Source organism: Argiope bruennichi, chromosome X2 (assembly GCF_947563725.1).
Source record: "Argiope bruennichi chromosome X2, qqArgBrue1.1, whole genome shotgun sequence".
Classification (NCBI taxonomy): Eukaryota; Metazoa; Arthropoda; class Arachnida; order Araneae; family Araneidae; genus Argiope; species Argiope bruennichi.
Window position 1 is genome coordinate 88,698,139 of NC_079163.1, and position 19,623 is coordinate 88,717,761.

The window sequence follows — 19,623 nt, forward strand, 5'->3', positions numbered from 1 at the left end:
AATTCACTAAGCAATCTTGAATGTTTTAATCATCATTATTTAAAACTCGTAGTGAAGACAGTAAAATTTCCAGCCTACTATTTTTTAAGACATTTAAGAAATTTTTCAATTTTACTATCTTCTATTTGATTTGTTCATATGTTTGTACTAATAACATTAACTTTAAATTATTTGGGACATTTTGTAAATTATCTTAGTTAAAATGTAAACTTGCAAAAGTATTAAGAAATGATACTTACTTCTTCCTTCAATCTTCTTTTTTCTTGCTTTTCATCTTCCCTACTTTTCTTCCGCTCCTCTTTCTTTTTAGCTGTCTTGTCATTATCTGTTTTGCCCTGTCAATTAATTAGAAATAATATTGAATAATGTACTTATATACATACACAATGAGCCAAAGAGAAAAAATTAGGACAGATAAATCATAAAACAGAATAATTTGTATAAAAAAATGTTGTTCTGATTCAATTTGTATTAATTATCCACTTTAAGGTCATATTCCATGTCAAATGGAGTAATGACTTTGTTTGGTTAGTATCATTTATATTAATAATTGAATTTTATATTGAAATTTAAAATGCAGTTCAGTTACAAAAACTATTACTAACAAAGTTTATTGTTTTCATGTCCACATATTTACAATTTATACCATCCACAATAGCAGATACAAATACTCTAAACCCTGTTATATAAGTCGATTAATTAAGATATATATATTTTTTTAAATGGTAGAGCACATCCGAAAACCTTTCCATTACAGCTTGTACAATCAGAAGGCAAGTAGGGTATTTAATTGAAGTAGGATGTAACATAATGTAAAAGTAGGATGAAAACATAAAAATTATCCTTTAAAATAACTAAAAATAATTGCAACAAATGTTCGAATTAATAAACGACAGCCTCCTCATGTACATTACACAATGCAATAACTCAGAAAACCACAAAGAAGAACTTTTCTGATGATTGTTGTTAAATGAGTCAACAATATTATACAAACAAAAAAATTAGCTTGGAAATGCAGTTTAACCAAGTTAAATGAAATTGCAAGTAGATCCACTTTTGAGGTTTATTATTTCTCTTCAACATTATAACACGACTCCCAAATTTTTTTTAAAATGTTGTTTCAGACAAACTGTCCTTCTTAATGTCATGAATTGCATTTTTTGGTACAAAAAATGTTTTAATATCGCATTTTTTTTAATGTAAGAATGTTTTGATAATTAAATGTTTGATGGAGTTTAAACTGGTAGTTTGGGGTGATTAAGAAACTGCTGTATAACCAGATGGCAGTATTTTTGAATACTCATCTTTCTAGTAAATAAATACAGTTCCAAGAGACAATTTTTTCTTGCAATAATTAAGTTATTTCACTTTACACATGTACCTATTTAACTCTATAAAAATAAACAGTATTCAACCATGATGCTTCCAACAACTTGTTTATAACAGTTCTCAAATTTTTTGATTCATTATTAAAAGAAACGATTCCAGAGAGATATGCTTACATGCTTCTTTTCAATTCAAGGTGCTTTTTTTTCTGTTATAGATCTATAAAAGTTTTTAATGAGCTCCATGCCCATTCTAATCTGCTTTTTAATGGCATTTCATGATATCTAAGGTGTTATTTTAATATTGTAATCAGCATTCAAGTCAGCTGCGATTTGAGACGCACCTATTCACGTATTACCTTAAACATTACATGCTATTTCCTTCAAACAACAATTTAGCTTCACGAATCTTTTAAATCGATTTCAATCCAAAAAAAAAGTTTCAAGTTTGTCATAAAATCGATCAATAATAGACAACGACTGCTTAACAATTTCTCCGATTTTTTTTTTTTTCATAGATAATTACATACCATATCATAATTGAATCAGCAATTCACATAAAACTTCAGGAATATCCATTTAAAGGCGATTACATAGAAACTGTGGTTAAATAACCGCTTCTAACATATACTTATGATGCTTATATACATTTAAGTTTCGGAAATTTACTTTGGGTCATTTGTAGAAAATTTCAGGATAAATTTGCATATTACATGAGAATACTTTTTTCATGATACTTCATGACATCTAAATAATTCAATTAAAGCACTTGCCTCATTTTGTAAAAACAGATATAAATTCATTAAAAAGACAAATAGTATATTTCAACAATTACTGAGGAAACAATAGTGATGAGAAATAATAATTTATATTCTAAAACTAATTTATTCGCAACTTCGGCTTCCCTGCAGAAACATTTTATACGAACCATAAGTTTAATTTGTTCAGCAAGACAAAATAACAAAACAAAATTACTTCTCATAATGCTATTACAAAATTTCTTTTTCAGTGCATAATAATTCCATAATTTACACAGTTTATAATTTGACTAAATAAATAAATAGAATTTAAAAACACAAATAATACTGAAGAATCTTAAAAAAATCAAACTAACTCGAGCTGCAGTAGAGCTATCTCTTGGTGAAGCAACTTCATAGCTAGAATCATCTTCCTGAGGTGGTACTGAAGCAAGAGTTTGTTCCAACTTCAATTTTGCTGAAATTCAAGAAATAAATATAAAGCATTAACCATGCAAACAAATACAACAGAATTAGATTTTATACAATATATATTTTCAAACAATAACATATGCATCTAAAGATTAACTCGCAGTAGGAAGACACAGATACATTGTTTAAGCTAGGTCAAGCTAAATAATGAAACGTTTTCTACGTGATTTATAATGCTGTAAAGTAAATAAATATTTGAAAACAACAAACAGACATCAACACATAGGTTTTTACATAAAACAATCACTATTTTGAATTGAAATAAGTGCATACTGAAAGCTAATTTTGCACATTTAAATGACTTGTAGAATTTCAAAAACATTTCTTTCTCCACTCTGGCCTGAAAAAACAATAGGCAACAAAAAACAAAATAGCAAACAAAAAGAATCTAACATTAAAAAGCTTTAATATTATATATAGATAAATAGTAACATTTCTTAATTTAAATTCCAATTAATTTCCTGATTTTCATCTTAAATTAGACTATGTTACTATATTCTAGAATTTTCTTATTTCCTGATCCAAATCTCATTTTATTTAAATATTGCTAAAAGATGCTCTAAAAATTTGCCGAGTTGGGAAATCTCACACTCAGAGAGAAAGGATAAAAAAAATTAATGCCTACGGCATAACCTCAAGAATACCCAAGATTCCCTCTCCTAAGCTTTCTGATGCAAATGGAAGATTTCCGCCTTTATCCTTGTATATAAAGTATGCATTCCGTTGTAATAAATTAAATTTATTTAAAATTTGCCCTGTTTTAGGCCATGCTTAGTATTATATACATATCTTTTTTCATTCTAGAGATATTTTCAGATACCTTGTACTATTTAACAATATGAAACTTGTGTTTCTATATCTTTGGAAAAGATCGATTTTATATATAAAAAAAATTCTACTGAAGAATCACCATACAAGTAATAAAAAACAATGGAACTAATTCCAATAATTATGTACATTATATTGGATAACATACTCAAATACTGTATTTTATCTCCAATCAGGTGATCTAAGTTCAATTTTGAAATTGATGTGTATTTTAAATTCTTTTAACTGAAGAGTAGTTTAACTGCTAACTATGTATCAGTCAAAATAAATTATTGAAATTTAGTAACAAAAAACATTAATGCAAAAGGCATTTCTTAAATAATAAAATAAAATTTATTACATTCTATTACAAAAACAAATTCCCAAATACCAACCATACCAATACATTGTAAAGAATTCAAATTTAAAAAAAAAAAAAAAAAAAAAAAACTATCCATAAAGAAAAGATTACTATTTATAACTAAAATGAAGAATTTCACAGGAAATTGAAAATTTAGAATCTTTTTAGAACAAAAAAATAGTTCATTTAAAAACCCACTTAAAAACATCAAACTGTGTCTTGTGCGAAACCTAAATTCATTTTGTTTTCCCCTCTCTTTCTCCCACTTAAAGGAGTTGGCGAGTGTATATAGTTTTTTAACATGAAATGTGTATGCAATAAAAAAATTTGCAAGATTAATACATGAACACAGACAAGGAAGAAAAAAAAATCTGTTTCCTTTTCTGGCCAAAGCTAATACACACACATACATTAAGATTCCAATTAATAACCTAGATTTAAAATATGTACATGAATAATAAACATGACACTGTGCATTGTATGCTTGACATACTTGTGAATATATTCTAATGAAGATTACATATATATACTTTAGGAAATATTCATATACAATAAATTATGAAAACTTGTGACATTTGCACAGCTATATTTCAGCATTCATGGTCTTCGGCCAGAACTCTTTAAGTAAATTAGTCTTTAATAATCTCAACACAAATCATTTACATTGTTACTAAATTAAATAAAATATCCAGGAAATCAAATTGAAATTTGTTCACAGCTACAACATCAATCAATTTTGCAGCCAATGTATAACACTGGGGAAATAAAATGCAATCAACTACCACAGGCACAACCAACAAAAGAAAACCCAACAGACAGAAACGCTGGCCACATATTAAAAAAAGAGCTTAGTTCCAATGCAGAACAGACTGGGATATATAAAGAAAGGAGCAACAAACTGTCTAATTCCTACCAATACTTTTTTCTTAATCAATTTAATGAATGTCACTTCATAACTGAAAATATGGTTCAGAAAAACAAATGTTGCACAGAAGTGTAACAATAGAAGAGTGCTAGAAATGAATAATATTGAAATTGCAAAATGTTCTGGGGAAAAAAAAAAAAAAAAAAAAGAGCCTGAAAGGAGCATTTATTTTCATGATTTATCTTTCTATCATTGTAATATTATTTATTCTGCTAACATTTCCACATTATTCCTTGTTGATGCAGAATTCCCACCATTTCCCGTAATTTATAGTCTCAAGTAATTAGAATAATTCCTTAGGGAAAAATTGGTTGGAAGGAAAGATGCAATTCTCTTTTCTTTCAATATTAATGATTAATCAGGGCAAAACATAAATACCCATGTATAAAATACTAACAAAGAAATCACGACTTTTAGAGTGTATTAATAATATCCTTGAGTTATAAAACATTATCTTAATTTTTAACTGACAGTGCCTGAATTATGCTAAGATTTAATCAAAACTACAATTTCAATGGATGAGCTAAATAAATTGGAAAAATCCTTCAAGCAATAAGATGGTTTTGAATTCATTGCCATGGGCAGTGTATCAAAAACTTTATACTTAACAACCTTAATCAAGAAACTGTTCAATTTCAAAGGATTCACTAATAACTGAATGGAAAATCATTAAACAAACATAACATGCTTCGAATTGAAAAATAAACAATAACTAGAATCCTAAATAAAATGTGAATACATGTATGCATCATATATTGGTCATTTTGCAAAACAAAATTCATACTTCAATTGCTTTCTTTAAAGTTAGCAAAATATTAGTTTTTTTTTTTTAAATCAAAATTTTCATGACAATTTTATAAGTATTAAGTGCTTCTACCAAAAGCAAAACAAGTTTAAATTTCGAGAGAGAATAATTTTTTAAATAATGCTTTTCAAATTTAAATAACTTTGAAAAAGTCATGCTCAATGTTTCAATAATTTAACATTTTCAACATTCATTCTTTTTTTTTTTTTTTCCGTTAATATGATAGAATGGATAGCTTAAAGAAAAGAAAAAGAAAAAAAAGAACATCACTACAACTTTATAGAAATACTGCTCAATTTTGTAACTTTTAAGTGTAAATTTCTAAATCATGAATGGATGGATTCACTCAAACCTCTAGATTTTGTGATCAACAGAAGCTTCAGAGAATGGAGAATATTGATGATCTAAACATCTAAAATAGTACCATTTCAAAACTTCCTCTATTCCCGATTCTTTCCCACAAAAACTAAATAGCAAAAAATAGAGTGGAAGATATACAAAAATGAAAATTTAATTTAGAATTTATTTCTTAGTTTCAGATATAAATGGAAGGAGACTTATGCCAAAATATAACAGGGATTCACTATTTATAAAAATTGATTAAAAAAACACTAATTGTTCTAATAAGGAAAAAATAATGAGAATTTTAAATAGATAGTAGATTTGCTTAAGGGAAAAAAAGCTTTAAAGCAACCCCCCCCCTCCTCTAAATTTCTTTCTTGACTCATAATAATGTGCATGAATTGAAATATATTTTAAATTGGATTTAAGCATGACAACTTATATTAATTAGTAAATTTTAAATTATCTTTCATTACTTTTATGTTTAACCACTATAATAATGCATAATTTTCAAATGCAATGCAAGTTATGCATTTTCATATGAGATGGCTTGGATCTTAAATAACATATAACTTTATAAACAATTATATATGAACCAATTTTGATGAGTTACTTTAATTCTGACCACTTAGGGATTCATTCCAAAATTATCTTCCACCTTGATTTTTATTTAGGTTCATATCCTATTTTGGAAATACACAAGAACTGTTTCTGGGACAGAATTTTTAACTGTCAGATGACAAGAATTGCATTCCTTAAATTTCTATGCATAGTTGATTTGAGGACATTTGATTCATGACAGCAGATTTAATGAAATATATCAAATATATTATAGTTAATCTTTAGTGGGAATGGGTCACAAAACCAGCAATTTTTCAACAGAAAGATTCTATAACCCAGCTATTTCTATCAAATTATCTTGTAGACTGTGGACTGTACACTTTAACATAGACAACAACAACCAAATTACACTACCACTTTGCTTAGAAAAAAAAATATTGTTGAACTTTCAAATTTTTTCTCAGTAGTTAGCAAGAGTTGAAGAGGCCCTCCTAAAACTTTGTATAAATTGTTTAACTGTTCATTTAAGAAAATTTCTCAAATATGCACATTTACACAGACACAAACATCTTTATTCATTTCTTCATTTTTCTGTGTACAGCATGCAATCCCTATTAAACTGATTAACTTGATCTCAGCTCTTTTCAAATGTATTTACAATTTTAATTTGTTTTAAAAATGCATATGCCATTTTGTTAATTTTTAACTGATAGCAGAAAAAAAAAATTAGAAAGTAAACAGAAGAATATATTTCTACACATTTCAATGAATATGCACAAGTGATGCTTCAAGACACCCACAAAAAAAAAAAAAAAAAAAAACATTGCTTTTCAAAATGTCCATACAGTTTAAAAAAAATCTATTTCCGACATCCCATTAAGTTTTCCTAATTTTATTGATTGTTTAGCTATATAGGCAATATTTAAGAATGCAAGAGTCAATTATACTAAGAATACTAAACCAAGTCCACAGAAGTGTCTTGTTATACATATATTTGTAAAATAATTGAAATTTTTGCTATTGCTGTTTAGCTTTATTTTACTTTTTTTTAACAGATGAAATGCATCTTTTTATCCAATGAATATAAACCAAAATATGAACCAATAACTGGAGCAGTCAAAAAGTTGATGAACAAGAAAAAAGCATTCCTGGAAGGAATGCTCAATTTATTAAAACAAAAAAATGACTGAAAGCTATAGAAATACTACAAACTGTTGCAACAGGAAAAACCAATGCTTAAAAGGCAAAAGGTTACATATGTTTAATTATAGACTATTGTTCTCCAAAATCATCAGAAAAAAAAATGAGTAATGTGTAAGAAATATGTTCACAAAGTCAAATCAAATTATCAGAGTACATATATAAGGCATATTACATTCCAGAAAGTATGTGTTTAGGGATAAGTATTTTGGTTCCTTACACATTCAAAGATCTTGTAAGAAACAAGAAAGTTAAGATAGTATAAGTAAGCTCTCTCAGTTGAAAAGCTAGCCAGAGGAAAAAGCAAAGTTCAAAGGATAGAAAGAGAAATAGGAGAAACTTACATGAAGGAGAGAAGAGATCACTATCAGAGGTAAGTGCATTAAATTGAAGTGAATCTCCTAAAGGAGGAGGAGGATGTGGTTGTGCCTTTTCCGATTGTTGTGGCTGTTGAAGTTGCTGACCATGCTGTTTTCTACGGCGCAAACGAAAGGAGCGCTTGTGTTTGTGTTTCAGACGTTGATTGGTTTTGTATCGTGGATCATCCTCTTCGGATAAATCACTGCCTTCTGAGGGTGAATTGTTTCCACTCCCACGAACTGAAATCATACCAAACTCTCATCTCAAAGAAGTCTACTAAAGTCACTACCTAAGAATTTCTCAACAGCGAATTAAAACTGCAGCATCAGGCTTTAAAGCTTAAAGTGCACAGAATCTTGGAGTTCAATGTTTCAGTGATATTTAGATAAATAATAAACAAAGCAACAGTTGTTTTCTTTTTTCCTGAGAAATTAAAACAATTAAAAGCAAAATGCCTGCAAAGGGACTTTCCTCAATCTACGACTAATTCACTACAAAAGAAAAAAACTATTTTTCAGCAATATTAAAAAGGTGAAAATTGTTGCTGTAACTAACAGCAATGAGATTTAAAAGGATTGATCTATGTCATTCCCCAGCATATCTGTAATCATAATAATCTAAGATAAACGCAACAATACATTATCATGCTGATTCCTAATATAGAGCTGTAACCAAAAATTATACATTACCTTAAAATACACATACAAAATTACATCAGTAGCTCTGGAAAAATAACTGTAGATTGTGAATCATTTTAAAATGTAGCAATAATAATTTTAGCAGAAGATAAAAATTGTCATTTTAAATAACAAAAAAGTTTAAAACATCTTTCAATAACAGAACCATATAAAAATATTCATTTAAAGACAGCTAAATATAAGAATATTTAATTAAATATTTTGAAAGAAATTGTAAATGTACTGTAAATGATAGAAAAAAAATGCAAAGCATTTTTATGCACTATCTCATTCAAAAATATCACTTTATAACCAGCTTAATACTTTTTATTTTACAGAATATAAAAAAATCTTTAAATATAAATCATCAATTAGAAAAAAAGCAAACAGTTTTAAAAGTGAAATAAATTCAATAGAAAGCCCATGCAAAACTAAAACAGAGGAAGATTTCACAATAAAAAGGCAAAGAGGATAAGTCGTTAGTAATTATAGTGCAAATATACAAAAGTGTTAATAACATCAAAAGCAAGAGCATCAGCATTAAAAGTTGTTAAAACAAAGTAAGCTAAAATATCTATGGTGCATGTCATTTGTTATGGGATTTACTGATACTGCATGCAATGTGAGGTTTTCAAAATAAACCATGCAGTAATAACGATGTGAATAAGTGCTTTGGGACAATAAAATACCTTTGTCTAGTGGATCAAGAGATTGAGCAGTCACAATCCTCTGACCCCCAGGAAATGGTGGGAGTGGAGGTGGTGGTCCCTCAAAAGAAGGGATCCGGGGAGGAGCTACAGGTATGCCACGCTTTTTACGAGTTTTCTTGTGTAAAGTAGGTTTACGATTTGCTTTTGTGTATACTTCTCTTTGTCTGCGTTCCAGTGAACTCCATTCACTTTCAGAATCGGAGCCTAACAGTGAAGAATATAAGCAAAAGCCTTTACATCTTTGTGCATCTCAACAGCAAAGCAAGAAAAAGAGTATGAGCTCTTTTAAAGAACATTTTATGTAAAGATTTATTTTGAAATTTTAACATCCATCACAAACTAAATGCAACCTTTATTTTAAGAGATATTATGTATAACTACACTAAAATTATGACATTTATGAGAAAAGAAAAATACATTAAGCTACAAATAAAACATTTATTCTATACATAACATGACTCAAAAATCTGGAAAATACAATTAAACACCAACAAACACAAAATGCAGACGATTCAGCTGAAACAGAACTGTAAAATAACTGATAGTTGAAAATAATACTACAAATAACGAAATCACTGATTCATCAATAAACAAGTGAGCAAAAAACAATAATAATTAAAAAAATATTAACAAATGACTCAATTTCAGTTATATTATGGAGGAAAATATTTGCTCATCAGAAATACCAAAATTTGCACTAATTGCAAATTATATCTTGAATACACGATTACTTGTGTGTAAGAAACACAGCAAACTCGTTAAACATACCTCGATCAAATGCATCTCTGTTTCCATGCCTTCTAGTTAATGATCGTATCCTATGAGGTTTACTGTCAGGTAAAGCATTGTGAACAACTGCATATTCATATTCATTTCGATCAGCAGAAAATAGGTGAACAGCATCCTAAAAAGAAACGAAGCATCCCAGTTAGTTAAAAAAAGGGAGGGTTGAGGGAGAAAATCGTGGTTCTTAGTAAATAAAACAGAAGTTCACAAATGTACCTTTACTTGAGCATATTCATTGCCTAGATCCATACTTTCAGGGGTGGCCAGAGGAGCATGCATTAAACCAACTTTGGGCAGAGTAGCTCCTGATTTATGAGAAGTTAAATTTATTCTTCCTATAGCGTCAGTTAAATGTCCATATTGTTTAAGGTCTATTTTCTTAGGCTAAAAAAATAATAAAAAAAAATCCGTAAAAATACAAATAATTAAAAAGTCAAAACTTTGATTTTTTTAACCGATTTTCCAAATAAAATTAATACTGAGATGTTCATTTTTCTTTCCCCAACTTTAAAACTTAGACGAAATAAATTTTGTGCCAAATAAAAATAAACAAAATAATCTGCATCCAAAAGTAAATTAAGCTTTTAAAACTGAAAATTCATGCAATCAAAACCACTAAGCGGACAATGAAATATTACCGATTTTCAACTCTTCAACACAAATCTGGTTGGTTGTGTGCAGCCCAATGGCCTGCCACCTCATATAATATAGAGGGAATAGGGAAGGTTTAGGAGGATACAATATTATAAGATACTTGAATACAATTAAAAATATTTATAAGTAAAGGTAACAACTATGCAATTCAATACTTAAAGACAAATATAATTTAAATCACATTTTCAAATAGTTTCTTTCAATTAATTTAATGTACAAAATTATAGGAAATTAGAAGTATCTTTAAGAAAGCATAAAAATTGAATATCAATGAATTCATCTTATCAATTTTAGAAAGCTAAATTTATTATGTATTTATGTTAATAATGTATATCAAACAATACTATTTTTATTGCATCTTTGTTACTACAACTATTTTTGCAAAATTTTACAAAAATCTACAGAAACTCTTTCATCCTTGAGAGTAGACAGCAAGCATGTTAAAAAAATTAATCAAAACCTTTAACAATTTAGCATCTCTCAATTTATGATGCAGTTCACAAGTGTTACTAAGAAAATCAGTAGCAAATATGTGATTTCGCTATTATCAAAACAAATACATGTTACTACATAGTGTTATCTAAAACTCTGACATAAAAGGAAAAAAAGCGTGTAATGTAACATGTTTTATTTTTAAGATGTAAACAGCTAAAATTATTTCCTTTTACTACGAAAATAGCACATAAATGGAAAGCTTACCAAAAATAACAATAAGCAACATACTGTATCTTTAAAAACAATTACCTGATTGTTCAATACAAAACATGTGATGTTTTATGTGAAGATTTTCAAATAACATTATTACTGTCTCTTTGTTTTCATTTCTGAATAAAACTTGTTTTTTAATAAATATTTACGTTCTTGGATATGAAATATAGAGGAAATCTCGTAATCGTCATAATATTCGAACTCAAAATTTTGACGAACATCCATGTTTAAAGTGCCAAACAACACATTTTGGGCATTATGTCCGTCTGCCTGTTAACATAACTGAAATGCACCTGAACTCAATAACTACAAAACACAAAGAACTGGGTAGATAGAATTTGGTGCACAGGCTTAGCATCTTATAGATAACAAATTTTGAATGAAATCTGTTTATTGCTCTGCACTTTCGCATGCATGCAAATGCAATAATTCAAACACAATGCTTTAAATCAGTAAAATCCGGTACATTATTTTGTGACTACAACCGTTATTTACATGTCAAATTTTGGTATCAATTGATTGACAAAGATGTCCAAAATACATAATCTGAGGACAGATTCAATAAAAATGTTAAGATTCATAGCATATTTCAAAATTACTGTACACCAATGCCATGAAAGTTATTAGGAGCATAATTCTAGGTCCACAATTTTATGCAGAGAAACAGAGATATGTCCTTTATGGCAGAATATGCAAGAAAGTTTCAGGGAGAACTTTCCCACTAATTTTAGACTAAAATCCATGCAATGAAAGCAGCTGATTTAAATAGCATCAAAATGTATAAATTTGTGTAGAATGTATATAATATAAACATTCAACTTGATACGATTAGCTGATGTACCATCCTTCACATATAGAGAAAAATGTAACACATTTGCATCTACATACAGTAACATGTTTGGGAAAATATTATTGAAACTGCCATCTTCTACGTTTACAATTTTTAAAATTATTTAATTAAATATTGTTAGCAGCATGGAAATTAAAGTTGGAAATAAGAGAAAAAATAATAAGTAATACAAATTTTGTTGTGTTCTAATGACTTGTTCACAAGATATTTGTACATGTTCTGATGATAGTGAAATCAAAGGAAAGCATCCTTTTACCTTTGGTTTACCAGGCTTCGGCTTTGTAGGGGGAGGAACCTTTTGTCTATCAGCATGATAAGTATGATACATTTCATTATCTGGCCAATCTTCTCTATTCCTCATTTCATGACTGAATAATCTATTTTCAACCCAGCCTGTTGAGTGAAGAAAGAAATGATTAAGAAATATATGCAGACTGTACTAAATAATTAAAAGATTAACACATTAACACTAATTTTCATAAACATTTTGAATTTTTTACAAAACTTTGATTTAAGAAGTTAACTTCATAGGAAGGAAAAAAAAATTAATCTACATTTAGAATGCCATTCACAAAAAATATTTTCAAAATGTAAGCATTTTTCTGCAGCTTCCAAAACAATTAACTTATAAATTAGAAAAGAAAATTACTATCAATGCAGCAATTTCAGCGGAGAAAAAAAATCAATGCAATATAAAATGATTCCTTAACAATGTAAAAAGTGACAAATTAACAGAAGGAAAAAAAAAGAGTATTAATAATCTACATAACATTTAATCCCCCTTATTCAAATAAATGTTTCAAACTACATACACACAGAGAAAAAGTATTTAATAAAGGGATTTATCAAAAGGAATGCATAATTTGCTAATATATGCATTAGATTTTTTAGCAATATTTTTATAATAGTCAACTACACAAATAGGATATTAAATTTTGTACAAGGAAAAACAAGCAATGCCATAAAATTATACAGTTTCGCCTAAATCATTAAGAAGAGGAAACTCATTTAGATAGAAAAATTAAAAGTACGATGCTCAAGTCAAAAAACCACAGCATGAATCGCCAGCCAATTTCAACATAAAAAAATCTATGGTGAAAAGTCAATGCCCATTTTGAGAAATATTTTAAATTGGAGTTAGTACTTAATTCTTAAAAAAATGAAGATTATAAAGATGCATGATATGCAATTTCAAAAGAAAAATAGATATAGCAATAAAAATTATTTTTTTTGTTTGGAGGCATCTGCAACTGGAACTAATAAATGTAATAAGAGCATATTTCACACACAGACTTTGGAAAGTGTAGAGAGATGAATTCTGAAGATAAAAAAAAAAAGTAACATAAGCGGTAGATGCAATATTTTGAACACAGAAAGATCACAATGAAAATGTTGCACATTGACCAGTCAGCCCTTTTATTCATTATTAAATGATTTCAGTGAGTATGCAAATAATTTTGTATGTGCATTTTTTATTACTTGAATATTAAAGAAATTTTTCATAATTCTACTCCAAGTGTTTGCTGTAATTACTGGATAAGTTTTGGGCTCCAGGAGCTCAAAAATTTCTATGACTTTTGCTACGGACGCTTTTTCCAAAATCCATTCCCATACCTTTCATAATGTGCACATGAAATTCAATTTCATTCCTTTCATTTATTTTAGCTAAAGAGGTTCCATAAAGTGAAAGTTATTTTACGGCCACCTTGAATATTCAAATCATTCTTAATTAAGCATTATTAAAATTTTCACAAATCCCAATACTTAAATGACCCAGAATGCAGTCAATATTTATGACAAATAGAAATGCAATAAATGAAAAAATAAAATATCCAATTATATAAAAAAAATATTTTTTGTATAATAAATTTTTGCAGTGATTTGTTCAGAGCCAGAACATAGCCTTTTAGTATCCATCTTCATTAATCACTTTTCATAATTTAGAGAAAATTTTCTTCTCATTTCAACACTAATCAAAACATTTGCAAAAACCGAATTCTTTGGAAAGGTAGATTCCAAATTTATAATATTTAACAGACACGAAAGAAAAAAGAAATGAATAAGGAACAGAAGATAATCTTCTCATAGATTTTAAATTAACAATACAGAGGATTAACCTCAATTATTTTCCATGAAATAACTCAAATTTGAAAAGCAATTTATTTTTCATACCTAGATTTGTAAACTTGTTCACCCTCCCACAAAATACTGTAAAGACTTTAGCTATTAATTAAGAAGCTAAGGAATTCAAAAAGTAGAGCTTCTGACACAAATCGCCATTCCCTTGATTCTTAACAAATCACAAAAATAAAAACACAAAAGGAAAGAAATTATAATTCAGGTAAAATAATGCTTTTCATCAATTCCAAGAAACCATAATGCTAGATTCATATGTCATACAAATTAGAATAGAAATATTTTAATTTGTGAAAGAGAACTAAATTTTAACGCAAGGTATAAAAAATACTACATGTAATTCCATGCTTATAATTAATATCAATTACATCATAATTGATAACAAAATTCTACATTAGCCATATTTTCTTGGGAAAAAAATGGTTTTCATCACACAGTATTAAGATTGCATAAGAATTTAGAAAGTGTTGCTTATCTAATTTATAGTCCTTATTCTTACATATCCATATATTATTTTAGGCATACAAATAACAATAGTTTTGTATATTAGTACCAGTTATTTGTAAAGATATTAGGTAATAATCTGTCTTTCAAGTGCTTAATGAGAAAAGGGAAAATTGGGAAGGACTGGGAAAAAAATAGTTAAACTTCCAAGAAAGTAAAAGATTGATGGTCGTCATAGAAAAGTTTATATTTGGTCATGTTTTGAGGTAGTGCAGCAATTTTTGTTATAAACTAAACTACTAGTGTAAAGCGCTTTCAGGGTCAAAATAAGCTTCATAAACTTGATAATTTACTCACTGTAACTTTGATAATAAATATAATGAAATTACAGAAAATGAAGATGAGTCACACTTCATGCATTATGTCTTGACATTTCTGAAAATTCTTATAGATAAGATCTATAACTTCAAAAGCAATAATTGTATTTGATAAATTTCATAACTTTTTTAAATATATAAAATTCAATCAGAGAATCTGAAATCAAATGCAGTAAAGGGATTTCAAAGAAAGACTCAATTCATTAATTAAAAGTTTAATCGCTTTCAAGAGAAGCATTAAAAAAAAAACGACAAAGTAGAAAGCTTATAGGCTATAAACAAAACTCAATTTTATTCACAAACAGTTAAAATTTTCTTTAAACATTTGAATATTAAACTGTTTTCAATCCCTTTATTTGAAATTAGTTAATGTTCAACTTCAGCCATGAGCAGAACATAAGTTTCCTTAAATACTTACAATACAAAATAAGAAGTTGCAAATCAAAATATTAATCAAAAGGTAAGTTTTAAATTCTATTCCATCCCAAATAACTCGAGGGAAATCACAACCATATGACTTTCTTTTCTAAAAACTTTGTGTTCTTGGAGCATATTTTGCAGCAAAATACACTTTACAGTTATTGCATTGGTTGAAATGAACAAAATATAGAATCTTACACTTTTAAAAAACATTTTATGGTAAAAACAATGTCTGAAAACTTTGTTTTTATTTTCTCTTTATGGTCCTGAATGTCATGTATTATTATTAATTAAATCAGTATAGCAAATTGTTCAATCAAAAGGCAAATTAAACTATTATTACTTATAAATACCATTTTATTATATTTTTTTAAAAATTCATAATATACACAGCCAAATAATAATAAGCCAAATTACAGCAACTCACTTTTCCATAGAAAATAAATGTTTCAAATAGGCAATACTAGGTCAATCCTAAACTGCATTAACAAGAAAACGGGGTCAATTATGCAAAAAGTTTCAGAAATAAGAAATCCAATACCCATTAACACTAACCTGGAAATACTACAGAATCTATCAACCATTAAGGCCCTAAATTTTAAATATTAAAGTAAGACAAATATTCTCTCATAATATTTATGCGTAATCAAATACCTGTTTCTCGATTAAGAGACTCCTGAGATCCCCCTTCCTCTGCTGCATGTAAAGTAGCAAATTTATTAGGTTTTAATTTAAATAAATCTGGATTTCAATTAGATTAAATTTTTGAATTTCAATAACAGAGTTGGGAAGACAAACATAGACGGAATAAATTGAAACACCAGCAGATGATATAAAGTATTAAAAAAATTTTCACATTTTTATGAAAATTATGTATAAAACGTTTTTAAAATATAGTAAAAATTAATACTTTGAAATATAACTACTCTCTAAGAAATTAAAATAAACGGAATTTTAAAAACAAATAATACAAGCTTAGTGTATAAAGGCTATAAAAGACTAAAATAATAGAACAAATACGAAGAAATGGTAAAGAATAATTATTCTTAGAACTTATATACCATTTAAATAATGAGTTTCATAAAAAGCTATCAGATCTTGAGCAATATCTAATTTTAGAGTCATAAACAGAAGTACTGGGGAAGGGGAAACAAAGTTAGTACTGCCAATTATAAAATGTAATACAAAACATTAAGTTGAAAAAAAAAAAAGATACAACACCAGAAAAATAATAAACTTTTTAAACGATTTATTTAAGACAAAAAAAAAATGTAGAATAGATTCCAAACTTAATGAAAGGTTATTACAATTAAATATCTATTTCAACTCAATGTGAGATCATCATCCAAGATTACTTTTCCTGCTGCATTCTGAACTGGGGTAATTAAAAAGTCTGTTAATTGCTTATTAAACTTTCATTAATGTAATTATAAGCCGCTGCGATTAGTCAATACAAAGTGGTGGTTTGGCAAAAAACGTATTATGCCATTGTACTCCCTCTTTTCTCTAAAATTCTTGATAATAAAAATACTTAAAACTGAGCATTATAGCAACATTAACGTTACAGTTAAGCCTTTTTCACTAATAAGAAAAATTGCAAAATCCATCATCCCAATTCAGATATAAGAAAACAATGAAATAATTGCAATAAATACATCCAAATACATAGAATTTGCTTGTATAATAATAAACAAAGTACTGCCTGATAAATATTTCCACTAACCATGCACAATCATTCCAATTATTTCTTTAAAATTAAGAATAATATATAATTATTGACATAAAACCTTCGAAAAATTAATTTTACAAAGAGAAAAAAAAATTAACGTTTTTTTTTTTTTTAATTAAAAACTGTAAATGAAATGAAAATGAGCAAAAGTCTGAGCATCAAACAGAGAAAAACAATGTCAATTATCAGTAAGCAAAAAAATATTTTTTTTAAATGGTAATCAAATTAAAGCAGATATAAAAATCAATTATTGTACATGATCTCACATATTTCCTACAATAACTTTGGCAGGACAGAAAGCAAGCAAGTAAACAAACAATAAAAATAGGAGATTTATTTAAAAATAATCAATCCTAATCCTGGCCAGCTGAAGATTTTTTTATTAGTTTACATCTAAAACATAATACTTTTTGATAAGATTATTAAAAATTTTGAAATATAATGAATAAACACAAGCAACAGGTTTTAAATTGGTAGTCTAAACAGATTTCATTATAAAAAAAATTTTTTTAAACTAATTTCCTTCCACACAGGGAGGGGGTCCTGATTTTGTGACACTGCCAATCTAAAGCAATTGTTTAGCAAGAAAATATTCAGAGATAATTAAGTAAATTTTTATGACAATCATAATATTTATGAATATCTTAGATTCGTAAACAATTTTATTTAAACTACAAGAAATTTCAGTCTTAAAATACTAACAATTTATTGTTTTACATATTTTTATCAAAAACTATTTGAAACTAAATCTAATGTATATAAAATATAAATAAAAACGAAAAATAAAAATCATCCCAATCTTATTCAAATATTAACAAAAAATAAATATTAAAATTTCTAATAAAATTGTAAAAATTCAAATTCTCACTATTTTGAATAAAATTATTTGAACCAGATAGGAAGTAATATCTATTTGCCTCATACATAGAGGGATGGCGCATGTTTTACACAGCGAGAATGCTTTCTGCACTAACTTGCATTTTTCACAAAAAGAAATGAGAGTTGTTGCTAGGCATGTGATGCCTCCATACAAGGACATACTGTGCGATACCCCGGCCTAGCCGGAGGCCATTTGGTCCTGTACAAAATTATGAATATTTTAAGAATATTGGGAAAATGTAATCTAAAGACCGATTTCGTTAGAATTGCAATCTTTCAGTACTTTTTTTAAGAATTAAGTAAAAAATTATGATATTTTAATTACAAAATTAATCTCATAAAGGAAGTCATATTCCAATATGCTGCCATTTAGAGTTCAGAAAATGAGATTCTCTTTTTCAATAATTTTTTAGGTTTCAAAATGAAAAATTTTTTGTAACCACCATACCAGAAAGAGTTAACTATTAGTTTCTCTAAAAATGATCAAACTTATATTAATTAATACATCAAGGGCAAAAGAGCATTAAAGGCCTTAATAATTCTGAACATAACGGACATTGAAATCAATAATAGAAAAAAAGGACAGGCAGAAATGATGAATACTTAATCAAGGAACAAACTTTTTTGCTTTCAATTAAAGAAGTTATTACCCTATCCTGTAAATATGTTTGTAAATGACACACATTTGAACAATACTTTAAATTTATGCTGCCCAAGAATCTGAGTTCTTCAGTTAGTTCAAACCTTTAAAAAAATATTTAGTAAAATGACGAAATATTAGCAAAGAAAGGTCGGAATTTGAATTGCAATTAATGGTAATGCCATCCATTAATACTAAAAACTGTTAGATAAATTCCATTCTACTGATTTAAAAAACCTAGAATATAAATTTTAATAATGGATTCAGACTGGGCAGAGCTTTTATTCAAATTCCGCTTTTTTCCAAATGTCATGGGATTCTTTACATGCAACAACAACTAGAACTCCAAGAGATACTTAAATGAAAGAATTATTCAAGACATGCATATTTCGATTAATGTGATTCATTAAAATTTTTATACGATTAATATCTACGTACTTAATTTATGTATTTCCTAAAGTTAACAAACCCTCCCCCCCCACCACAAAAATAGCATGTAAACATGCAAATGAGTGATGAACAATTGGGACAATTTTGTCATTATTAACAGTCACATATAAGATTTGTGAAAATTCTTCTTAACTCAAGAATAATTATGCCATAATGCAATGTAACGCCCAACAAAGGCACTGTAAAAATAGTACCAAACAGAAATGACAGGACTAGAAAGATACACTGTTGATCTTCAGAAGTGACAC

At 27.7% G+C, this 19,623-nt stretch overlaps 1 protein-coding gene across 8 annotated transcripts in view; it reads right to left on the bottom strand.

Moving 5' to 3' along the window:
- LOC129960953 (rho GTPase-activating protein 190-like) overlaps positions 1–19,623 on the bottom strand; it is an 87,577-nt gene that overhangs the window by 10,652 nt on the left and 57,302 nt on the right. For 4 of the 8 annotated variants that reach the window (XM_056074718.1, XM_056074717.1, XM_056074725.1 and 1 more), the window contains 7 exons: positions 12,557–12,693; positions 10,305–10,472; positions 10,071–10,206; positions 9,282–9,506; positions 7,900–8,154; positions 2,440–2,540; positions 240–335 (listed from right to left, as the gene is read on the bottom strand). In XM_056074718.1, coding sequence (XP_055930693.1) covers positions 240–335; positions 2,440–2,540; positions 7,900–8,154; positions 9,282–9,506; positions 10,071–10,206; positions 10,305–10,472; positions 12,557–12,693 — 1,118 coding nt within the window. Of the gene's footprint in view, positions 1–239; positions 336–2,439; positions 2,541–7,899; positions 8,155–9,281; positions 9,507–10,070; positions 10,207–10,304; positions 10,473–12,556; positions 12,694–16,331; positions 16,374–19,623 lie in introns of all 8 variants that reach the window. The other 4 variants (XM_056074716.1, XM_056074719.1, XM_056074720.1 and 1 more) reach the window with 4 other exon arrangements.